Source organism: Lissotriton vulgaris, chromosome 2_2 (genome assembly GCF_964263255.1).
Source record: "Lissotriton vulgaris chromosome 2_2, aLisVul1.2, whole genome shotgun sequence".
Lineage (NCBI taxonomy): Eukaryota > Metazoa > Chordata > Amphibia > Caudata > Salamandridae > Lissotriton > Lissotriton vulgaris.
Window position 1 is genome coordinate 194,719,513 of NC_141688.1, and position 26,369 is coordinate 194,745,881.

The 26,369-nt window shown below is 46.0% G+C and overlaps 1 protein-coding gene across 1 annotated transcript in view; it reads left to right on the plus strand.

Annotated features, from left to right (window-relative positions):
* NADSYN1 (NAD synthetase 1) overlaps positions 1-26,369 on the plus strand; it is a 217,194-nt gene that overhangs the window by 127,094 nt on the left and 63,731 nt on the right. Inside the window, exon 13 of the mRNA XM_086959527.1 lies at positions 1,517-1,619. Within this exon, the coding sequence (XP_086815653.1) occupies positions 1,517-1,619 (103 nt within the window). The remainder of the gene's footprint in view (positions 1-1,516; positions 1,620-26,369) is intronic.

The following is a 26,369-nucleotide window of genomic DNA, read 5'->3' on the forward strand; positions in this document are numbered from 1 at the left end:
TCGTTTTCGGCCTCCTATTGAGAGCATTAAAGGTTTTCCCCCTTACCCAATGTACAGGTTTTATCACTTTCGTATTCCCTTTCCTTTATTTTGACTAGTCTTTAACTGTGACCGTAACAGACCAAAAAAAGGGCCATATTCAGAGTTTGATTCTAGAAAAGGGTAACCCAATTAACCCTTATAGGCTTGGGCAGTACAAAGTATAGTCGTCTACAAGGGATTTGTTTAACCACTATCATTCATACTATTCGTTGACACCTTAATCAAAGAGATTGTCATAAAAGAACTATCTCACAGGAGTCCACAGAACACATTTTATAGATATCTGGAAGCAAAAGTAACACACGGAAGAACCTAGTTGTATGAAAAATATATTCTGTATTTAATTACTGAATTGCAAATTGATTAAAAAAGGGATACATAAAATCTTGAGTCTAATGCAACAATGTAATGAAAGAATGTATAAATTATTTCAACAAAACAATTAATCACATAACAACCACTTCTATTGATCAAGTGAGAGCAACTAGAAAACATAGATTATTATTGCTCTTCCACACATGGATGCCTTAGGAGATGGTGTGCAGGTCGACGTTTCGGTCTCTGTAGCTGTAGTCTCTAAGACCATCATCAGGAAAATTGTTTGATAGCAAAAAGGAATACTCCAGGGTTTATTGGTAAGAACGAATCTACCTGGTTGAATAGGAAGACTTGTCTTAAAATCTCTTCTTGGCTTTGGTGCTAATTTCAACCAAGAAGACCTCAATATCCGAACAGCAGTTTCTGGATAGATTCAAACAGATCGTAGAACGCCGGGCCCTACGAGGAGCCAATGCCCGATGATGAAACATGACATCCTTCGGGGTGTGTGAGGGCAACAGGAGGCAAGACTAGTTCTTCCTCTTTTTAGGGGGTCCCTTCTATACCTAGGTCTTTCCCTCCTCTTTTGCTCTTTCCTGGCTAGGGCTATTGGTTAATCTCTGGTAGCCAGCCTTAGGAACAATGGCCTGTATTGGTTCAAGCATTAAGAAGAAGGAGCATGGACACTGGACCGTAACTCGCTCCTCGGCCCCCACCTTCTTTTTGATTTACTATGGGATATCTCACAAGCTTGTCACATCCCTCAAACTTTAAAAAAGAAAAAAAGGCCCAAAGCTTTATTTTCTAGAAGCTGTTAGTTGCTTAATACTTGCTCCTGAGCTGTGGCCTATGGCCTGTGTGAATGTTTTGTCGATCACTAAACTGTTTAGTGATATTTGCTAACAACTGAACTTCTCATATCAGCACATGCGAGGCTTCAGTTCTACATGTTTGTCAATGTGAACATCTGAAACTTCACCTGTGCTCCTCCGAGAAACCTCATTTGACCGTGTAACTATTCTATACTGTCTGCAATTAATAACATCTACTACTCAAAGATAATTCTTTTCTGCTTTTTAAAATACCAATAGTAGTAAATGTACTAACTTGATATGCACCTTTGTACTAAGAGACCTGTCGTGGCTTGTGATTTTAGGGTGGATTTCTGCTGCCTCTCAGTGGTGGAATTGATAGCTCAGCGACCGCTTGCATCGTGTTTTCCATGTGTCACCAGGTTACTCTTGCTGTGAAGAACGGAAGTAAGTGTTTCTTAGTTATTGCTACTTAGTACAGGCGAGGGTGTTTTCCACCTTTTATATATAAAGAAAATAAGCTGAGATCAGTCAGCCACTAGCAAAAGATTTACTGGTGTAATCTTATAGTCTGTACTATGGTATGCTCTTAGGCCCACACGTACACCAATTTGTACATTTCGGGTGCCAAAATATAGACTGTAAAAAAACATCTATTACAAAAATACCTCACAGGATTATGTTATGAGCTGTTTTGTAACGCGCACAATTACTACCGGAGTATCCTGGCACGGTATACCGCTGGGAAACCCGTCCTGGCTTTCCCTGTGGGATGGTCCCTCCTGGGAGTCCCCAAGGTGGAGCCAGGCATCCCCGGCGTTGATGGGGCCGTTGTGGAGATTAGGCAAGCTAATGCCCAGAGTTGCCGAGCGGGACCCCTGGTTAGAGTAGGCACCAAGGCGAGAATTATCGAGTCCGCTGACCCTGGTCCACGACCCTGCCGCGTTGGGAATTGAACCCTGGTCCCGGGCTGACTCCTGCTTCTGGGTCTGCCGCCTCTAACCAGTGAGCCACACCACTCCATTATCCCGGCCGAGATAGTCTTGCTCTGCTTCTTCATCCTTTTTGACATACACAGATTTAGGAGAATGAACACTGGTGCCGGTTGCTTTCTTTGTTCCATCTTTGACCATATACAATTTGTGCATGACTTTCACATAGTTTTTCTACATCAAACGTCCGCCTCATAGAAGCAACCTGCAGAACAACGTCTGACACAGCACACTCTGCTGCTGCAACTTTTCAGTGTTTAATCGGGCCTTTCCTATAGGCTGGACGATGGCTCACCAAAGTAAGCGCTCAACGCCGACATCATGAGCAATATAGAGGTAATGAGATTCGAAACCCATCAAAGCTAGCTCAGCTTTGCAACCTTCCAAGGTTGGTCGATAAATTAAGTATCATTATATTAGAGAATAAACACCTGTTATTTAGAGTGCTTAGAAACTGTACAGTATATTAAGTGCTACATTACTACCACAGATTATAATTCATCTAAACAGAATTCATTGAAAAGTTGCGATCGAAATATTGAAAGCTGGGTGAGATATAGCTCCCTGCAGAGTGAGTGCACGCCACAGATTTCTTTGCATTAAGAAGGCACCGTTCCAGATTTGTAGTGCTGGCTCGGGCTTTTACCCTCCTACTGTGAAATTCCTAGGGCAACTTCAAAACATTACAAAAGAAAAGGGATGCTTGGGTACCAATTGTGCAGAGTTATGAGATAGTGAATTCAAAATATCTGGTTGCTCCAAGGATGAGGGTAATGGCCCTCCACCAATTACCAGAAAAGTAGACACGGTCTACACCGTTATACACAAAAAAGGGAAATATCCTCAGCATATTCCACAATGATTAGATGCAGTTCATAATAAAGTGTAGACACAGATATTCTTCTTTGTCTTCTTTATTTCTGTATGTTGCTTCAACACAGTCCTAGCCGCCAACACGTGTTTCGTCTTTTCTGGTGTAAGCCACAGAATTCCTCAGGACAAATATCGCACAATGCTCCAAAGTATATAATTAGAACAAAATATCCAATAATAAAGCAGTCTTATTTATGAAGGTTCAAGAGTACTATTGACATCCTGATTAGCGAGACAGGAGTGAAGATTATCCGCAATCTCCCGTTTAACACATATCCATCTGGTCACCGTAAATATGAAGAAAAGTGCTCGGAGGGTACTCCTGTGGACGACGTCTACAGTAGTACCCTCCAAGCACTCTACTTCAGAGGGATGAATGCCGTATGTATGTGATACATATGTTTACATCTCTGTCATGAAATGTATATATTGAATTATATTTAAAGAAAAGATTAAATAAAAAATATTTTTGTATTTTTCTAATTTAGAGTGTCAGCCCTTTTTGGATATATTTTTTACATTATGGTTATTTAAATATGTTTTGAAGTTGCCTTAGGAATTTCACAGTATGTATTTCCCTGCCTAGGTGAACTTCTCATTAGTAGCAGGGGGCTCCTTCTCTTTACAGTTGGGCTTTTACCCTTTCAACTTTGAAAACAAAGTGCCATTGAGTTGACTAATGAAACCTCTTTACTTAATGTTCAATGAGACCCTTAGGTCTCCGCAGCGCCTTTCGTAAATCGTCGATATTGTTATAATGCTAGGAGTCAGCTTTATTTTGTTGGTGTGGCCTGGTAAGGGAAACGTTTTAACCACGGAACCAGCCGTACTAATCCCTAAAATAAGGGGGTTTCGCCTCTGCTGTGGCTAGACGCTCTCCTATGCCTTTGGGGAGATCACCAGTCACATCAGTAACCAGGGGCTGTATTAGAGAAATGCCCCGGGGGCGTCACCCATCTTTGCCTGTCCTGGAGTACTTTGGTATTAAAGAAGGGGCCGCAGAGGATTGTGGGGCCCTTTCTGTAAAATTGAAAGCGCTGGACGCTGGTGCACATCCATTGCCAGCGCATTCTCAAGAGGGCGTGCTCTTATTTGCATGGGGGCGTGGTCCAATGCAAATGAGCAAATTCTTTTATTTTTGTGCCTGTGCCATATTATAGACACGGGTGCAAAGGCAAAGTGGCGTCCTATCTACCTCCCCAGATATCTCCTTGTAGGCTGGTGCAGTCACTCATTGGACCCTCATTGGATGCAGTCACTCATTGGACCCTCATTGGATGCAGTCACTCATTGGACCCTCATTGGATGCAGTCACTCATTGGACCCGCCTGCAGAGGGATCTCTACTCCCCTTTAATAGTACAGGCTAGTTGCCACCTGCTCGGTCAAACATGGAGCGGCAGCTTCAAAGCCGCTCCGTTTTTAACTTGAATGCGCTTCCCCCAGGGCAGGACGAGTTTGCAGCTGCCCTGGGGGCGGTGCATTCAATGTAATAGAGGACACTCCCTGTCTGCCCCCGCGCACCTATTTTAAGGTGCCCCGGGGTGTCGTGTCACAGGGTCCTAGTGTCCTCAGTCCCTACTTGTCAGGTCACTACACGGGGCAAACAGGGCAAATGCACCTAATTTGCCATGGTTCCTACTCTGCTATGCCGTCAACGACAAGAGAGCCAGTGTGAAAAAACACAATTCAGGCGTTTCTAGACAGTAATTTAGAGTGGCGTTACCTTTGCTCTCTGTGGTATTTTCCCTGCATAGCACATAACACGACTTACACCAAACTCCGGCCGAAGACGTTCCTGTCACATTTACAATTTCTATACATGACTTTGAGTATTGTGCACTCCACGGTTTTCTCTTTTTTCTCTCATATCTTCTCCCCCCCTTACCCCTATTCTCCCCACACAGAAGGTGGTGAGGAATCCCGGAGTCACCCATACCTCACAGATATTCATTGAATGGGGTCCCCCGAAGGGTTGTAGCCCCTGTGCACCGCAGGGACCCCCCCCCCCTCTCCTCGGGGGCTCGTAAAGGGTTGGGCACTCCAGCGTCTCAGATGCCTTCATGACACTCCTGCATGTGCTATACAAACATAAATACTTAATACAAGTGATCTGATACAACTTTTACATACATGTCCATAACTAGAGAACATACAGCCAAAATACAAACGGATACATGTTTCAAAGACCGAGGAAGGAGAACAATTTAAATACAGAATTCAACGTTCTGTTTACCTTTTTTCATCTGTCAAAATGAATTATTTAACGACGGGAAGAGGTTAATGTCAGCAGTGTTTGTTCAGGTGAAGATACACTGTATGGGCCAGTCCAGGGCGCTGCACCATGTCTGACTGACCCCAGTGCAGACATCGTCAAGTGAAGGGTAAAGATTGTGAACGTGGTTGGGGTCCCCATGAAAATCAGAAACCATAAATTGCCAAACTGGAATATAGAACATGTTACAGGTAGGGACGTGGCTTTCATTGGTGCAAGCAGTGCAGTGGTACCGGGGACCGAAGGTAGGGTGACCAACTGGCATGGTTGTAAATTCAGGACAGTGAGTGTAAAAATTCAGGACAACCGGTCAAAATTCAGGACAAAAATTCAGGACGGGAGGTCAAAATTCAGGACAAAAATTTGGGACATATGGTACTTATACAGACCCTACGAAGGAGGTCTGGCAATGGTATATTACAGTTAGGGCACTAAAAGGACATGAATACCGACCACACAGCCCTGAAGGATCTCGTTTGTGCAAGCTTAAAAGACTGTCCATTCTTAAGAACTGTTGTCTGGCTCTACTGTACTCTGGTCTTCACATATGTGCACTTGATGAGATCAGATAGTGGAGAACGGAAAATAAGTATTCATCAGAAGTTCTGTGGGACTGTCATTTTTCTGTGGGTGGCCACCTCCCGGGGAGTTCTGACGGTCTTTGCCCACAGTTTTCAACCAGAAACACAACCTTATTTCACTTGCATTCAGCCTAAATGATAAAACAGTGATGTTGTTGAAGAAAATAGCCATGAGCTCAGCACTCCCACCCACAGTACTTGGAAACTTGTAGTGCAAATCCATTGACAGAGAATTTCCCGCAGGAGTGTTCATGAACTTTCAAGATTTTGTCATGGGCATCATTTATGGGTGCAACAGTGGCCCCCTGGTCTCAGCAGAGCAAGGCTGGGGTCGGAAACAGGAATGTTGCAAAGCTCTAATGGGCCCTGTTTACTTTCTGTACCTCTCACCTACATCATTTGAAAGTAAAGTCATGAAAGCTCTAACCAGGAGCTGGTTGTTAGCTAAGCTACACAATTGCAAAGCAATGATTTATTTCTGAAAGTGGAACCAACCCTACTAAAAGGTAGTCTCTGTCACTCCTCCAACCCCAGAGCATGTGAAGCGAGAAAGAAATAAGAAGTACGGCAGAGGGGTAGAAATGGGTAAATGAGAAAAACTATGAGGGGAAAATTACAGACGGAAGAGCATGAAGAGGATACTAAAGAGAAAAAGTTGAGATACTGAAAGATAGGGTGTGATAGAGAGAGGGATTAAATACATAAGAGAAGGGTGACAGTGTCAGTGAAATATAGACTTGAAAAAGAATGAGGCAGGTGACATAAATAGGTGATATGAACATAGACAGGTGGCAGAGACAGCCAAGAATCAGAGAGAGAGGAAAAGTGGCGATATGGGTGACAGTTTGAGAGTTTTCGTTCTACATAGAGGCAGATGCCGAAGAGAGAAAGGAAGAGGAGAGACAGATGTGAGAGAGGTGCGATAAAGAGAGGTTATAAAGACCGCTGAAAGGGTGGGGTGGTAGACAGGTGAGAAAGATCAGATTAAAGAAGGAGACAATTGAGAGTGTGGTAATAAAGTGACAGACAGGTTATGTCGTTTATAGTGAGAGAAAAAGAGAAACTAGTGATAAAAAGATACAGGTTAGATAAAGCAGCTGTGGGAGAGGCAGGAAGGAGGAAAGGTGAGAGGTATGGACCTGAAATAAGACTGGTGCGAAAAAGACAGACAAGGGTTTATAAGAGAGGTGGAAGACAGGTGAAATAGGTAAAAAAGTGATAGAACAGGTAAGAAAGTCAGTTGAGACTCCTTCAGTTACACATCTGCAAAACTGCATCAAATATTTTCGCCCAACACATCCAAGTGGCAGGGAATTTTACTAGAGCTGAGTGGTGCCCACTAAAACAGGTTTTTTCAAATATTGTTTTTAAAACCAGAGAAACTATCATCCGCTCAATAGCTGATAAAGGACAAACCAAGGCAGGATGAGCAAGCAACATTTATTCACAGCTAGGCTGAACATCTTCACCTTTAGATGCGAAAAAAACCATTGAGTTTTCTTGAATCATAAACAACATGTACTGAATAACATGCTGTGATCTTGATAAGATATTTTGCTCCTGCTCCCAGGAAGACTAAGGGGCCCATTTCATGTTAGATGGGATATTGTTCTCCAGATATTCCAGCTTTACTGGGTGCAGAAATGCAAATGGTAAAAACAAATGTCTTTCTGTTGAATGTGTAGGCACAAGACCTCGAATCGGGACACACATGTAAAATTGAACTTGGTAATTCCATATCAAGCATGATTCCTCTGATTTTGGACCCAATAACTCGTGACTCCTTGTAATTGGGGAAGTCAGTGACTGAACTCATTACGTTCAGGCCAGTATTGCCTTACCTCGTTAACAAGCATTCCTCTTATCTAAAGAGTGAGGAGTAGTTTGAAGGGGGAAGGGCGAGAGAAAGCTAGAGAGAGCGTAGGAACAGGTACACTAGGGGAAACGGCGAAAACAGCAGACAAACTTCGATGAACTGGAAATAAACGCACAATCATGTAAAAGAATGATAAAAAGCACATTTTTTTAAATTTACTGACCGTTTGAGAAGTTCTTTGCATAGGGCAACAAAGCCCATGACCATAGCTGCCAAGGTTTCAGATTGCTATCTGTGACATTTTCATAGCTTCAGTGTAATTATGAGTGACATTTCAACGACTGAGTGACCCTTTCTCGCGAGCAAAAAAAAGCAATAAAGAAGAAGGAAAAATACAAATATTTGAAATGACTCCCCACTGAGCAACAAAATACTATAAGAATATCTTAAAACTACTGTAAAGCACTAGAAATGGAAGGACACTAACATTACACAAATTGTGTGACTGCAGTGCTCATCAACAGAGGGCAGGCAGGCTTCCCAGCTGCTCAGAAGATTTCAGCCACACTATGAGTATTGTGAGATATTAATATTGAGTACACCAGGTTGACTGGTGATGGCCGTTGGTCGGAGCAATCGCCACTGGAGGAAGCAACAGGATGTTGTTTAATGCCACCTGAGAGAGCACTGTGATTTACTCTGCTGTGTGTCTCTCCCTGCCCGAGAAACTACATCTCACCAGCCAGTTAAATCATTTGCTGTAGTTTCAGTAAGTTGTTTTAGGTAGGGGGTGGGTGCGCTGGTTAACAGACATGTTCATAAATGCCAGGTTTTCAGTTTGCTCATGTGTAGCATTTGTAGGCTTTAAGGGTATTTATGAATAACATTCCATTGTTTGACACTTGAAATTAATTAAAGCCAGCTCTCAATATCTTTTTCCTTTCAAGTTTAATTTTTTCATAATGTATTCCTGTTACCAGGATTTCTAATAACCTATACATTGCTGTGCGAAGTGAGGACGCCTTTCACTGTAGCTTTCACCAATATTCCTTCTCCTTTACAGACCTAAAAAGTGGTTACCAATTTACACCACTCCCACTCATTAGGTGCAAGATATAACTCAATGCCGGTAATAATTTCATTAGAGGTAAATAATTGGTCAAAGGGCGACAAATATACCTTTAAACAAATGCACAGTGCTGCTCTTTGAGACGATTATTTTTTACTGACCTTTCCATTATTGCGGTTCCCAGAGCTGCAGCAGGGCTTTGTTTTGTCTATGACGGCGTGGTACAGAGGTCGGGCGAAGTGTAACTTAAAGGAAATATGTAAGCAATAGCAGAACGGGACCTCTAGACTCCAAGGGTGTGAACAACATATTAGAAAGGCGGCCAGCAGCGTCATAAACAGACAATTATTATGTTGTGGGGGGGCGAACGGGGAGGGGATAGGACTAAGAAGCACGAGAGCAATGCTAAAGTTATGCTCTCACCTGTATGGTGCCCGCCACAATGGAGAAAAAAAATCTAGATGATGTCTGACTCTGTGGTCTGGAAACCAGGTGCTGAGAGAGTCTGCAGGCCTGGCAAACAATGTAAATCTTGCAAAAATGCAGGAGTCGGACCCTAAAAGCAAAACCGAAAGCTTGCTTCTGCTCCTACTAAAGTAATGTAAGGCTGGTGCCCTAAAGCTGTTCTAATTGGCCCGGAAGCATCCGTGCCAATGAAAACAGTCATGAAGTGGAGCCTGGAGCACTAGGATTGGCTGAAGGCTTTCAAGCCAATCCTACGTTCTCCACAAAACGTCTTGGGCAATTATTGAAGGGTAAAAGCCACTAAATTATCGTCTGTCATCCAAAATCAGCAAAATTACGGACAAATGGCGTCCGTTAAAGATATTGTCACGGACAACGGACAGAAGGTGAAAATTACGGACTGTCCGTGAAATTTACGGACGGTTGGTCACCCTAACCGAAGGCCAGGGTCGGATTGGGATCACAATTCGGCCCGGGCACTGACGAAAAAAGTGGTCCACATTTAAGGGGCGTGGCCCACATTTAAGGGGCGTGGCCCACATTCAAGGGGCGTGCCCTTTCATGAAACACCATTTGCACAGACAAGGAATGAAAGTGGGAGGATACTGTTCTTGCACAGGACACAGGGCCAAGGTGACACTGGCCTACATGCTGAGCAACTAAAAAAAATAGCAAGGCCCCTTTTTGTCACAAAATTATTCCAGCCCTCTGTCGTGTCCTATATCAATCACACACGGACACCGACTTGTATATCTAGGAGCTCTTTATTCATACATCTGCATATGTCCCTGTCCCTACCCTAACTGTTCCCTGGTTCCTGTCCCCGGCTCCTCCTGTTCCGGCTCCTCCTGTTCCTGCTCCTCCCTCTGACTCCACCCTGCAACCACTAGACTGCATCCCACAATACTACATCTCCCCCTTTCTTAACAAAATGAGCTTAATGTCCCCAGTGTTCGCAGTTCTTCAATCCGCCACACAGGTTGGCGGACAGCCTGTTCTTCAAGCCTCAGTAGTGTTGAATCCACGGTGGGCTTGACTTTGGTCAATCTTTCTGTTGTCTTGATCAGGGCATCCTTGATCACGTTACGTGTGGACTGTTTGCTCTCACATTCCGCAGTCAGCATGTCTCTTTCCAGTGGTGTAACTACTGTTGGTTCAGGTGCTCGATCCCTTTCGTGGGTGGATAGTGTTCTGGTCCTCTTCCGAGCACCCACATCCACTTTGGCCTCCGTTTGTCTTGTCCGGTTGAAGACAACGCTGTCCTCCGGTTCCAGGTCATGTATGCCAGACAGTATGGTGCTATCGGACGAGACTGTCTTGGCTTGGTTCAGTAATTCATTCACTGCATTTATTTTTACTGCCGTTTGCTTCGTCAGGTCAAGAACAACACTGTCTTCCTGTTTCGAGTCTGGGGTGCCGGCCGGTGAGGTATGAACGGCGGAGGTCAGTTTGGTATGGTTTGGAGATTGATTTGCTGTCTCGGGTTGCCTCTCCCACGCCTGCTCGCGCGTGTAACAGGCAGACCCTGGGGTCAGCTGAAGGTTGGCGTGTCTTGTTCTCCTCCGATGATGGCTTAGTTCTCCTGACGTGTCTGGCTTCTTTTGCTGATTGACTGGTTGGTCCATTTTTATTTGGGTGCTATTGGCCACGAGGCCGACCTCCGTTTTATAGGACCAGGACCAGGGCCTTCGAGTCAACCTTGCTGCCCCTACCCGGGGTGATGGTGTGGTATTGGTGTCACGATGCACCTGTGCTCGATGCAACAGGTTGTCTGGTGGAGTGATCGAGTGTGCATTGACATTGGTGTGGGACACTTCGCTCTCGACGTGAGGAGTGTCCCTTGGTTTGCTGATGTGTTCAGGTGCTTGGCGCCATGGCCGGTGTCGGGGCCACGACTCTGTCGACTCAAAGGATCGGACCAAAATGCTGTCCGAATCAGAGGAGTTCTCCCTCACTTCCCTCTGAGAATGTTTCTTTAAGAATGTTGCACGTGGTCGTTGTCGGGACCATGACTCTGCCGACTCAAAAGATCGGACCGACGTGCTTTCTGAATCAGAGGGGTGTTCCGTCAGTTCCCTCTGTGAGTGTTCATTTGGGAATGTCCTACTAGGTGGTCTTCGGAACCTGGTAGTCCGTGACGAGCTGCTTTCCCCTTCGGAATTGTGTTTGAAAAGCTTCTCCATGTGTCTTTGTTGGAATATCTTCAACTCTGTCTCATTTGGGAGATTGTTTGAAGATTCCGTGCTTGTTCCTTGATCCCAAGCTTTCGCCTCTTCGTCCTTCTCGTCTGATGTTACCCATCTACGCTCTGTTTCGTCGTTTTCGTGAGGCCCATGGATGCTTTGGGGCCCATGAAGGCATGGATCTTTTCTTGCTGGTTGTTGTTGTTGTGAGGGACCAGTCCATCTTGTGTTATCTGGTTCTCCTTCCCAATTGCTTGATGTTCCAACACCTCTGACTTGGGGTTTATGTGTTCTCCGGCCAGATGTTTCCTTGGACTCGTCTTCACTGCTTGTCGACTGATGTCCCTGCGCCGACTTTCGGTGTTGACCAGTGCGACCCTTTCTTCTATGGTTAGTCTTTCTCTCCCACTTGCTGTGTGGGATGCCTTCTTGTCCAGGAGTGCGATCTGTCCCACTTGATGCTCTTTCTTCCTTCTTTGAATGACTCTTTGAGGAACTCCTGGGGGGTGAGTAACTTTTTGGAATTGTCTTTTGGATGGTTGACTCTGGGTCATCTGACTCCGAGCAGTCCTTGGTTGACCTTGAGTAGTCGGATGCTGAGTAATCCGACTCTGAGTGATCCGTGTTATTTTCTTTGTCACTGTGTCTTTCCCGTGGTCTTTTTGCTGGTCTGTCTTCCCTCTCTCTCCTTTCAGTTCTGTTTGTTTTCTGAGGGTTATCTGTCCGGGCGTCTTGATAATTTGCTTTCAGATTCGGGGCCTTTGATTTGTCTCTTACATTGACGTGCAGTCCAATTTCAGCCTTCCTGATGATTTCTTCCAGTGACCACTTTCCTCGCAAGATCTTGAGTTTCGTGTCGGGGCTTGCGCAGCCTTCAATTATCCGGAGTCGGACTGCGTCCTCATTCGTGAAGGTGTTGAAGTGGCAGCCTTGTACCAGGTTTTTTAACCGAGTGATGAAGGTTGGCAGTGGTTCACCTGGTTCCTGCCGAGCTGTGTTGAAAGCGATGCGCTCTCGATCCACTTCCGTTTGTGCGGAGAGACGGGCACATAGCTTCTCTTGGAGTCTTTTATAGATGTCTGTGTCTTCTTCGGAAAATGTTTCGATTGGGCATCGGCCCTCTGGACCCACCAAATGGAGGAGCAGCATTAGACACTTCCTCTCTCTTTGTTCTCCATTGGCATCCAGGAAGTCACTCAATGTGGCCAGCCATTGGTTCCGTTTGAGACACAAACTCCAAGTATCCGTCTGCATCCCTGGGGGTGGTGCTTCAAAACAGGGATTGAACTGTTGTGCGATTTCTTCCCCCGCCATAAGCGTAGGATTTTGATGAATCATGCTCGCAGAGCACCGGCTGTTCACTTGTCTTCTCGTCTTCGTAATTGATCTGTATTTGGTCGAAGCCTGTGGTCTGGTCATGCGTTGGGACGTTAGCAATGCTTGTTTGGCCTTCGCCAGTGCTCGCTTGGTTTTTTGCTGATGCTTGATTCTGTTATGTTCACCAGTGCTTGTTTGGTTTTCAGCAATACTTGTTTTCTTTCTTGGCTGCGATTTATCCAATGCTTGTTGGTTTGCGTGTATCGATGCTTGTGTCTCTCTGCAGGGATCAATGCTCGTTCCTTTGTACGTACCAGTGCTTGTTGATTTGCACGTATCGATGTTTGTCTAGTTGCATGTATCACTGCTTGTTTATTTGCATGTACCAATGCTTGTTTACTCTTAGCCAGTACTTTGTCTTTGCATGTACCAATGCTTGTTGATTTGCATGCATCAATGTTTGTCTTCTTAGATTGCTTCTTGCATTTGCATGGGCTTGTTTGTCGTCTTTTCAGCGCTTTGTTATTCTTCACTTGCATTCGCCAACGCCTGTTTGCATGCGTCAGTGTTTGTTTTGTTGCAGTCACCAATGCTTGCTTCACTTACAGTTGCCAATGTTTGTTTATTTTCCACTTGCATTCGCCAATGCTTGTTTGCATGCGTCAATGTTTGTTTTGTTACAGTCACCAATGCTTGCTTCACTTACGGTTGCCAATGTTTGTTTACTCTTCACTTGCATTCGCCAATGCTTGTTTGTATGCCTCTTGCCCTTGCCAATGATTGTTTGGTCTTTGCCAATGTTTGTTTATTTTTCCTTTACCAATGCTTATTCCCACTGCTCGCCTGACTTAAAGATGGCCGCCTACAGTTTGCACAGGGAGGATGTCCCAACAGTTGCCTGACTCAAAGATGGCCGCCGTGGTTATCTGCAGGCACTACTTTCTTTCTCTTCATTCAGCCCTCCTCTTCACTCGGGACTCACCGGCAGTCATTTCCAGGAGCAGGATCTTTCCAATTCGACTCCCTCTGGTCACCACTGCTGTCAGGTGAGGTTGGGGTGAGCTCCCGCCTTCCCTTGCAGAGTCCTCGGCGGCGACAGGTCAATCCTCACGCATCCGGCGTGAGATTCTCCGACATCGGAGTCCAGGCTCCAGTCATTGCGCGCTCAGCAGCATGCGACAGCAGGCCTTCGTGGGGCGATCCACCCCTTGATTTATGTGTCTCTTGGCCACCACAGTCACCAGATCGGGTTGGGCTCCCAACTCGATTCTTGAATTCCCGCTCTCTCTTTCGCCAGTGACCTGCCGGACCTCACGCATTAGGCGTGAGGTTTTCTAACGTCCGATGGCGCCCGGTCTCGAAATGCAGCGCTCTCAGCAGCGCTTGCTGTCGGCACGTTAAGGACGCCTTCCACAACTCTGGGGCACTTCTTTTACCTCTCTGGGCACTCCACAGGGTCGGAGTGGGCTCCCGATTCCTGCACACGGGCTCTTCGCCCGGGGCACACGCTTCCAGCGTGAGGCGCTTTTTGGCGCGAAGGGGTCTCTTCTTCTTCGAGCGTTTTAACGCTCAGTGTCTCGGCTCCCTCTTAGATCCCTCTCACCTGTTGGGGGAAACAGGGTCACCTGCTGCTGGTTCCTTGCCTCAGGCAGCAACTTCGTCTCCTTTAGGCAGCGTTTCTTCTCCTCGAGGCTGCCTGGGGACAGGGCTCTCTTGGGGGGTCCGTGGGCTATGGTCATGCCCATCCCACCCTCGTCGCCAGCTGTCGTGTCCTATATCAATCACACACGGACACCGACTTGTATATCTAGGAGCTCTTTATTCATACATCTGCATATGTCCCTGTCCCTACCCTAACTGTTCCCTGGTTCCTGTCCCCGGCTCCTCCTGTTCCTGCTCCTCCCTCTGACTCCACCCTGCAACCACTAGACTGCATCCCACAATACTACACCCTCCAGCACAGGAGCACCTGAAAGCAGCAAAGCCCCTGCTATTACGAACCTACTTAGCCCTCCCCAGACCTTCAGCTCAGGAGCACATGAACAGAAGTAAGGCCCCTGCAATTAGTAAATTAATCAACCGTCCAGGCCTCGGGAAAATGTCCTGGCAGGGGAGCACAAAACACAGCTTTCTGGGTCATCCAAGGTAGCCAGGTAGCCAGGGGGGAGGCTGAGGTGAAGCTGGTGCATGGGAAGTGCCTTCCCAGTGTGTTCTGGCAGTTTGAGTATTTACCATTTACTGTAGTATTACCCTTGTACCTGTCTATGGTACCCTTTTGTAACTTGCACACGTCACTTTTCTCTTGTAACGCACTGTTTTCTACCTCTCACTTTTGTTTGCTTCAGATACTTGCACAAGTGCCACCATTGCCTACGTAACGTTTGTTCTTGTGTTGGAGTGTCTGCCATTAATTGCAGTATTATACCTCTACTTGTATTTTGTACGCTTTTGTAACCTGCACACATATCACTTTATCCTCCTGTAATGCATCTTTTGCTCCTCTTGTATTTTGGTTGCTCACTATTGTCACTTTTGATTCATGTAACGTAACGTTTGCTTTTGCAATTTGTCCACTTATAATTTTCTCCTCATGTATTATTGCTGTTCCTAGTGTGAAGCGCTCTGACACCTTCGGGTAAAGTCCGTGCTATATAAAATCGCATAAGTAAATAAATAAAACAAAAAAATTCCAAACATCACCAGGCCCCCACTGCAAGACCCATTCTTCCTCGGCCACTATGCCCTCAATGTGAAGGGCTGTGGGCAAGGTGTTAAGACTAACACCGTTTCTGGGCTGCATGGGTGCCAGGGGGCCGAGGTGCAAATGGCTCAAAGGCCTGAGAAACACCTGGCCCCCAGGGAGGCAGATTATTGCAAACAATCACCCCTGCCCAGCCTCAGCTTGATTGCTTGGCAGGGTAGGGGTAAAGGAGAGGCCACAGCTGACAATCGCTGTCTGGCCGCACAGCGAGGCTGCTTTCATTTTCTGTGCCTCTGTCTCCGTGCACTCTGTAGGCCGTTTTTTTTCTCCCCTTTCCTAGTCCACTCTCTGTGGACTGGGACAGGGGAGAAAAAAAACGGCCCACAGAGGGCACTGAGGCATCGGCCCTTCGGCCCATGCCCGAATGCCCGCCTTGCCAATCCACCCCTGCCGAAGGCTACTGAACCCTAATTATTGCCGAATTTCACATTTCAAACAGTGGTCAAGGGCACAATGCCCACGCTTCTGGTTACAGATGAATACAGTGCCCAGCATCTCTCAAGGAAGACTGCCCTGCAGCCTTTCGTTGGCACAGGGCTCTACAAACATGTCAAGATGAAGTGTTAAAATCCTCTACAAAACACCGTTATTTATGAATACCCTCAGCTTTTTAGGGCTCGCTGGTACTGCATCCGAAGGTTGCGTCCAGCTGGAGCCTTTTAGTTGTCGGACTCGGGGGAATGAGGGACAAAAGGGTGTTACGAGCGTTTCTTCCAGATTTGGGTGCGCGAACGCGCATGTTCCGTCCCGCGCCGTGCACTTCCCTTCCATACTCCCAGCAAGTCAGCCTAACGGGCATGCATGTACACAGACACACACGCGCGCACACACGCACTTACTTACACACACACAGACACACACACACGCAGGCACCCAGACGCAGGCAGACACATACAGGCAACCCCCTCTCCCCTCCCCTCTCTTACCTAACCGGGCTTCGCGCGCAGATTTAACATCGTGGACGCGCATGCCCAGCCTCCCGGCGCCGTGCACATCTCCTGTCTGTCCCACATTCACACAGCGCCTCTCTCAATCACGCACGCAGCCCCCCTGAACACACACAGACACGCACGTACACACACCCGCCCCCCCCCCCCCCCTACAAGTAAGCCCCACTCACCCATCGACGTCCTCAGTCGCCCCTCCTGACTTCTGCAGCCACCGCGCTTCTGCAGTCCCGAACTTCCGGTTTCGGGACGTGCACGCTGATGAGACGTTTTTAGACGCAGGTCTGTGTGAAAGTGAAAGGTTCTGAGTCAGTTATTAAATGGCCCCGCTGGTTGTTTGTGGGGGCGGGGCGGAACGGGGTTCTCTCCTTAGATTCTGATGCATGAGCCAAGTTGGGTGGCACAATGTGCCCTTCACTTCCTTTGTTCGGGTGCTAATTTCCTGAGACGCTCTCGGGCCGCTCTGTTTGGACTAAAATCCATCTATGCACTTTAACTGTAGCTGCTCAAAAATAACCTTATAGATGGTTCCAACCTCGATTTTATCCCGGTCTTTTAACTTTTTCTGACTACGGTCACATGATTGTTCGAAAATGTAATATTACCAGTGCTGTTTGCTTTTATCCTTCAATTGCAATGATTCTTATGAACTGTGCAAATATAGATAAACCACGTCCCATTTAGAAGGTACTGGTCTGGCAGCAGTGCCAACCAATCACAGGCCATTGCTGGTGTGGCACAGCCCCTCTGCCCTCATACACATGGTGTCTTCTGGGGCCAGTAGATGGTGCCCTGCAAGTAAAGCGCCCCCTCACTCTCATATGCCCAGTGGGCGGGGTGACTAGGAGGATGTGGTTAGCATCACCGCTCAGGTCCCCCGTGACCTGCGTATTTTTAATGTTCGAACCCGGTTTCCTTTTTTTAAAAAAAACATATTAAATTGGTTTTGGTGTGATACACATACACTCTCGCAGTCCGCCCAACGTTCTAGCCATCCGGTGCCTTGCATCTGCTGCTGATTTCCTGCTTGGCTAATATGAGGGCCAGGTCTTGGAATCTGGCGGTAACTTTGTTCGCACTCGGTTTCATCTTATACACTTATCAATTTTTTCAATATTTACCGTTCCAATAAACCGTTTTATTTTTAGTTTTATTCGTTTTATTTTTAGTTTTATTCGGCGAACAAACCAGAAATTAGAATCCAAACAAACCGTTGCTTAGCTGACTCCACTCTCGCTTGACATGCAAGGATAGTTGGTGACCGGACTGTGTTAGCTACCTTCGTTTTTTTTCTCTCCCTCCCCTGCTGTTCACCTATTTTTCATGTTGCACTTTTTTTTTATCTCTGTTTTGCTTCCATACTGCCTTCCTACTATGTAATGACATTTCCTTCTGTTTTTACGGTGTGTATGTGTAGCGATCTGATACCTACGGGTCAAGCTAGCGCTATATAAAACTTTTAAAATAAAATACAAAATTTTACAAAATGGCACATTTAAAAAGTATAAAATCTTCTCGGTGATTTTCCATCAGCAGGGTACCAGAGACCACCAATATTGTAGAAAAACAAGTAAATATATGTTGTTCTTATGATCCAAGGTTTCACTCGAAATAGCATTTTAATTAGGCTCACAGTTTTCTATTGTTACCATTTTTTACAGTAATTTAGACAGAAAATCATCTATTTACATATCTCTGAAAGTGCGCAGCACCACAAAGATGATACACAACACACGGAATTCTTTCTAGGACCAGCAGGAAAATGAGCACATTGTAAACATTGATTACAGATTCCGTGTCAGGGGAGCTTCACATGGAATGGGGGGGGGGCTAGAAGGACTCTCTGCTACTGATAACACCTACAGTGATGCTCCCAACATTAAATAATTCAACGCTGTATTAGGTCAGTGAAGGCAAGGGGGCCACCCATTTATTGTGATGTCGCAGTATCAAGCATCCTGATGGCTATGAAAGGGGTAATTATCCCCATTCCCGCCTCAAGCATTATGAGCTCACACAGCTAAACCTTTTAAGTGAACAGTGAAGCCAGAGAAGCCTCCCATTCCGTCATGAAGTCACACATTCAAAAATTCTGATTGGAAAATAGGATTCAAACAAGTCCCTTCTCTGTCAGCTTACGTATGGCGTCACACGCTCAAGATGTTGTGAGGAGACTTCACCTCATTGTGACGTCACATAAACACAGCCAAGATAGCGAAGGCACAGGAGCGGTTCATATAAGCAATCAGATAACATAGTGAAGAAGCTGGAGGATTCGATTGTGACATCACACACTCAAACATTCTGATAGGCCATGAAGGATTGTTCTCTAGTGTATCATGACATTGCACAATCAAGCACTCAGTCAGGATAGGGAAGACGTGGGAGGGGGAGGATTGGCGTTCAGTGTGACATCACGTGTACACAGTCAGGATAGTGAAAGCAGGGAAGCGTTTCACTGTGACATCACAAATACTCAGACAGTATACTAAAGATGCAGGAGATTAAGTAGTGACGTCACATAGTCAAACATTTTAATAGGACAGAAAGGCTTTTAGATCTTCTTGGCTATTATGACATCGCACAATCAAACATTCTTACTGGAGCGTTTCACTGTGACGTTAAATGCACCCAGATAGGATAGTGAAGACGCAGGAGAATCCCATTGTGACGTCACGTACTAAAACGTGGGTACGACAGGGTGGGTGTGAGCTTTCCGTCCATTACCATTACACGCTTCATGTCACTAACCTATCATACCCTGAAATAAATAGTGGTGACACTGGTGACATCACACAATCGAACAATGGCAGCTGGTGTTACACAAGGAGAGTGACTTAGCTGTCAGCGATCACAAGAGAGACGCTCTGACTTGGAAAAATGGAAGAACATTTGTTAAGACTAGTTTCTGACTTACTTGGCAACTTTTCTCGTCTCCACTGGTGGTTGGTCAAGGCGTCCCTCAAAGTTATATCCTTGCTCCCACTCTGCTTAATCTCTTTCTGGAACCATTTGGGGACCTCTTAAGCAAATTAGGAATCCTCTACATCTCTATGCAGATGACACACAAATCTACCTCAAGGTATCTTCCTCACAAGATCTCTCACTACTCAACTCTACTCTCAACTCTATTCACAACTGGATGTTAGTTCACCAACTCATTCTCAATCCCTCCAAAACAGAATTCCTCCTCCTATCTACCTCTCTCTCCCCGCCTCCTGTTCAATCCTGGATGGATCAGTTGAATTTACTCAATAGTAGACTCATCATTGTCGACTGCGCTAAATCCCTAGGTGTCATACTTGATAAAAGACTCAACCTAATCTCACACATCAACTCCATTGCCAAGAGCGCACGTTATCAGCTGCGCCTTCTATGGGGGATTCGTCGGTTCTTCCCGGAGAAAGACCTAAAAACCTTGGTCCAATCGCTAGTTCTCTCTAGACTGGAATATTGTAATTCTCTTCTGATTGGCCTTCCCAAATCCCCCTCAATTCCGTCCTCCATTCAGAAGCTCGCTTCATTTCAGGGTCCAAACAAAGTGACCACATCACTCCTATCCTGTCTTCTCTCCGATGGCTTCCCATCGAGGCTAGAGCTATTTACAATACAGAGTGCATCACCCACAAAGCTTTGCACTCTTCCTCCCCTCGCTATCTGGCGAATAAACTGAAATTGTCTGGAGGCTCAAGACCTTCTCAGAATGCAGAAAAGTTCCAGCTTGAGCCCCCCTCCTTCAAAAGGGAAAAATTGATGGCTTAATCGTTCTCAGGTAATGCGGTGAGAATCTGGAACTCACTTCCTCCTTTGCTCCGTGCCATCACCACTATCCAGATCTTCAAAGCGGACCTCAAATCTCTTCTATTCCAAAGACACTTTCAGAACTAATTCCTTCCTTCTCAGACCCCGCCTGGAAGTTCTTTAGTCATTGTAAATTTGTTATATATATATATATATATATATATATTTTTTTTTTTAATTTTTGAAAACCTTTATTGTGCATCAATAGCATACATATACGGGCCTACAACCACCTGGCCGGCCTCGAAAGCAATTTATAGCACAACCGTTAGAAATAAGACAACTCAACAGTCCCCCCAGCACGAGATACGACAGTTTTACCATTTCAACAATTCAATATCTTTATTCGATTGTAGGTTTTACAATCATAAAAGTTCATTTTTAAAATCACATAATTAAAACAGTTACAATTCATTATCAAAGGCAATTAAAGACACAGTAAACAGTACAATATGACAGGCAATGAAGCAGGGAAGTATATAATTAAAAATATAAATAACTGTAAATTTAAAAACCAACACGCATTTTCACATCATGATTAGCCATCCATGCTTTTCCTAAAGCAGATGGCTTTTTTTAAAAAATTACAAATAAACAAGGTACAGTCAATATTCAGTAGTTGTAGATAATAAAGTGCAGGTTTGATTTGTGTGAAGCTCAATTTTTTAAGGCATGGTTTAAGGTAAAGATTCCGTGGAGTATCATAGTATGGGCAGTTAAAAAGGAAGTGTGCCAGATCTTGAGGAGACTTCCCGTCGCAGCCACAAGCTGGCAACACTTCGCCCCGCTGAGCACCACTTGGGAATGCCAGTAAGAGGTGATAAAGGTCAAAACGGAACCGTATTAAAAGGAACCGTTCATAACTGGACATAGGCCATGTCAGAAAAGGTTCTATTTGCAAGCATGTTTTTAGCAATAGATGTTTCCTGACACTGACCTTCTGAGTCTCGACAGCTTCCCTATCAGTGCATCTTAACAGGGTTATGGCATTCTTGACCAGGTTCACATCTTGTTTTCTGATTGTTATTGGGTCATGAAACAAATCACACCGGCCTATAGCCGTTAAACTGTCCTTTATAAACTTTACCCACGGTACCTTGAATCTCCCGTCTAGCTGTAAAATTTCTTTTAGTAGGGCATGTGTTAATGGAATTTCGCTGTTTAGCCAACATTTCAGCCAGCATAAAACTGGGCTTATTGCTATTCTGTCACCCAGAAAGGGGACCCCCAGCTCCTCATGTACTGAAAAATTCCCAATACCCCTGGGCAATCTTAAGATCTTTTTTAGGAAGTTGTTTTCTGCGACCTCTAGGTCATTAACCTTACGGTAGCCCCAGAGCTCGCTCCCATAACAGGCAGTAGCAACGCTTTTTGCCTGGTACAGTTTAAGCAGCGCAGCCAGCGGGCAATTGCCAATCTTTTTGGAGAAACCTAGGATGGCCGCATTTACCCGGGTTATCTCACCCTTCTTTTTGGAGATTGCTGGCCCCCAAGATAACTTTTGATCTATCAGAACTCCGAGGTAAGAGAAGGAGTTGGTTGAGGGGATTTTTTCCCCATTTAAACTAAAGTGACCAGGCTTTAGGATGCCCTTACCTGCTTTCATAACGAAAGACTTGGAGTTGTTAATACTTAAACCACGTAGCTCCATGAATTTGTGGAAGGAGTTTAAAAGTTTCTGGAGGCCGTTCGCTGTTCTCGAAATAAGAACAGCATCGTCGGCGTAAAGTAGGACAGGTACCCCTTTGCGCTCAACAAAGGGGTAATCTGCTTCTACCCCTAAGAGTGATTCCTCCAGTTCATTAATATATAAGTTAAATAAAAATGGGGCCAAAATGCATCCCTGGCGGACACCCCGATTAATTTTGAATTCGTCCGTTACCTTAAGGTCTTGGGAGTAGCGGACATTCGCCCTAGTGTCTATATGTAAATCAGCAAGGAAGTTAATTAGATCCCTCTCTACGCCCATTCTCAGCAAGGTGGCCCATAGTAGGCTTCTGTCTACACAGTCAAATGCGGACGACAAGTCCATGAAGGCCATGTAGACAGTGCCTTGTCTAGCCAGTGTGTACTTGCTCAGAATAAGGTAAAGGTTCAGACACTGCGTGATGGTTGAGTGATCCGGTCTAAACCCATATTGAATGGGAGAAAGGATTTTATTTTCCTTGGCCCAAAAAGATAACCTATTGAGGATTACTCCCCCCACCACTTTAACTACTGAGTTCAATAAAGAAATTGGCCTGTAACACAACGGACTGCTGCGATCACCCTTCTTAAAAATGGGTACTATGGTCGAGAGACCCCAAGTTCTTGGGCAACCAGTTGTCACCGCTGCATTTATTACAGCCGTAAGAACTGGTGCCCAAAACGGGATATTGGACTTGAACAGATCCGGTGGTAAACCATCCGGACCCGGGGCTTTGTTGGTGGTGAGGCCCTGTATACCCCTAACAATCTCTTCTACTGAGAAGCATAAAGGGGACGCAGTTGGAGTTAAAAAATCAGTAGCTTCCCATTGCTCATTGCTCCTAAATATTGCACTAAAATGGGACACCCACTCCCCCTCGGGAATGTTTGTGCCAGTGGCTGTGTCATTTGGATTTTCGAACAAGGGTTTATTAATTAATTGCCAAAACTTGCTGCTATTCCCCACCACAGATGGGTCCAGAAGGGATTCGATAACATTTGCTTTAATTTCCTTCTTTCTATTGGCTATTGTTTTCCTATATACCATACGAAGATTTTTTATCAGTTCGTGATCTCTTGGTTTAGTTTTTAGTGCCGATTTCAAGTCCCTACTTGCCTTTGAGCAATTATGGTTAAACCATTTTGAATTATTCTCCCTATGACCCTTTATTGGCGCTGTGAGCATGGAGCCAATTTTGGACACCAACCCCTCGAACCTGGACAAAATGGTCGCAGGGATTGACTCAGATGATATACACACAGACAGCTCCTCCTCACATGCGCTGGTTATGTTAGAATACAAGGTGTCTTGGTTTACCATTGTCCATTTGATGCGACGCCTGCCATTTACACACTTTAACCTACCATAATCGGGGCATGACTGGCGTTTGGCAAAAAGTGGGCCACTCAGGTTTACGACGAGAGGGTTATGATCACTGTACGTACTTGTAAGAATAGAGAAGTACAAAACCCATTGAGCAGCATCTGGGGATAATAGTATGTGGTCAATATAAGAGCCCTGCCCATGCCCTTTGAAGGTTGGGGTGTCAAAAATTTTTGTATCGGGGACAAGCGACATAGCTACAATCAAATTGTGCTCGTTCGTTAAGTCATTTAAGTGCTTGCCACCCACAAGCGACATAGCTACAATCAAATTGTGCTCGTTCGTTAAGTCATTTAAGTGCTTGCCAAAATAGGACTTCAGTTTGACGCGACCACTGAGTTACAGGATTAGGTAAGGTTATTTTTAAAGTTATGAAAATAAAAGGATCAGACGTAGGTCAAGCAACCGAGGACCTAGGGTGAGCAATGCACGCAACAGTGTATCAACAGAACGGGTGAGCACAAACTCGGTGTCCGAGATAAATTACACTCATCAGGATGTAAAGCACGCATGCAAGTTCGAGCTAGTCATCGCCCACCCGATAGACGTGAGGCTACCATAATAATGACTGCAAAGAAAGGAAAAACCAGCAATCGGAAGCGCAAAAGGCGCAATGTCTAACCGTCATGCTGACCCAAAAAAAGAAAGGAGAAAAAAGAGGAAGAAAAAGGGAAGGGAAGAGAAAAATAGAGGCCCATGGAAACTGAAAAAGGGACAAAACAAGAAAAAAAACAACCCCCAACCCTGCACCCCTGCAGAGGCCACGGCCTACCCCCCCCCCCCCCCCCCCAAGCAGCGTGCCTGTCGCCCATGAGAGTACCCGAAATGTAGTATCAGAAAAGAGAAAAATACAATTTTATATATAAAACTGGAGGAGGGCCATCCGTACTGGCTCCCGGTCACCCCGTCCCATAAGATTCACTCCTCCCCAAGATACATAATGCAACACGTTAAACAAGTGAATCAATCAGGAAAGGGGAGAATTAGCAACGTACTGCACTAATAAACACATCTGAAGAGCGCGCGCCCCCCACCCCCGCCAGCCATCGAAATGTCAACAGTTAAGAATACTGCTTATCCTTGGCCAGTCCTCGCAAGTCCCCGGAGGCATGTCTGCCGAGTAATTCCCTCATCCGCTGACACAAAGAAACCAAGTGCCAAAGCAAGGCCATAGGGCGACATGAGCGTACAAAATGGATGCCGCGGGCCACCAACAGAGTCATCCGCAAATACGGCCATCTTCCCCAATGCAGTCCCAGAACACGTACCCGACATCAAGGACGAAAAGACAAGGTTAAAAGAAGCAGGGACAGGATCCAGTCGTTGCCGTGGCAAAGCAGAGGACATCGATAGTGGTACAGGGTGCGAAGCCACCATCGTCTGCTGTGAAAGGGAACCATCAGAATAGTTCAAATCCCCGGCTAGTTGTCGACAATTCGCAGCATAGTCCAATGTCATCACTGCCCCCCGCACGGAAGGGCGGCCACAGCACCCCCATCGGAGACAGGCTGGGAAAGATCCTCGTGTACCAGGGGGTCGTCCGACCGTAAGTGCCCCAGCATGAACACGACACCATCCAGCTTCCTCCCCAGCTCACGGACGCCATGGTCCCAGGCAGATCGAAAGGCACCAATAGCAGCAAGGATGTCGCCGCAAGAGAACGCAGGCCCTTTCTCCCGTACCGCAGCACCATTTGGCTGTGCACAGTCCCCCTCTTACTGTACATCGATAGTCAGGGTGGCAGCCTCCAGCACTTCTCGGCGGCCCCTCGGAGTTTCCATCGCAACTGGGGACAGGGAAGCGGTCATAGGCGAGTCCAACTCGGTGCGACCACTATCAGAGTCGCAGGGACAGTGTAGGCAGGTCGCCTAAGGAGCGGTTTCCTGCGGTGTTCTTCGTCGCTCTGCTCCAACGCCAGCCCAAAATTCGGGATCTGCCTGCGAAAACCGGGCCGAATCCTGAATCGCGTCAAGGCGCCCACCGTCTGTGTTCCACATACATACAAGGTTTCCACCAGGTCACCGCCTCGGGGGTACTCTACAGCCGCGTTGTCTGGCAATCAGGACTTTTGTGGTGAAACTCGGGCGGATGGACAGTGGGCTCCATCAGACCGACGCCGCGCCAGTGGAAATAGCCGCTGTTGTTGTCTTAGCGTCCGGCCATGTTAGGCAGCAGATGTCCCGGTCACAGAGTCTTTCAGGCCACCGGATGCCGTCGCGGATTTCTCCGGCTATGGGGCCGGCAGGGAGCACGGGATTACACTATCAGTTTCAGCGCTCATTCCCAAACTCCAAAATGAGGCACAATTGCAGGATGGTGAGCAGGATAGTCATTCGGGGCTCGGAGGTTCACGGAGCCGGGAGCCTACGCGTCCGTCCCGATCGCCATCTTGGCTCCTCCCCTGTGAAAAAAAAAATTGTTATATTTATTTTTATATTTGTTTGTACATTCTTAGCTTGCTGTGTTTAATATTGTGTTCCTTTTGCCTACGGTGTTTTGATTCTGTGGCCTGCTATTTTTGTACGCTCCATTTTTGTAACATTTCTCTCATGTAATGTAACTTGTTCTATTGTACAGTGCTCTGACACCCTCGGGTAAAGTCCGCGCTTTTTAAAAATGCATTAAATAAATAAAATAAATAAACTGAAGGTGGTCTCCCACGCCGCCTGTCCGACAAGGCTCTCCCGGCCCAGATGGCGGCTCCAATGCAGGGGAAGGGGCGGCTCCTAAAACCAAGGGCTCCGGGGTAATCTATTCAGTCGCCTCTTTCGAATTTCTCCTCACCAATTGGTACAAGAGAAGCAGGAAACCGCAGCCCAGCAGCATGGCTTTAAAAGTATGATCGCCCTAGATGTATAGCACGCAATATTCTCTCTGCATCGTAGATCAGGGTAAGGTCTGCGTAATATCACCAACTTGCTGTCAGAGGTTCAAATTTGGTAAATTGCACTCAATGCAATTTAATCTTATTTTACCACCCTGCCTATGAATAAAACATTTGTTCTTTGAGTTTATCAAGTGACTGATTATCGTTTACTTTTCATTGCA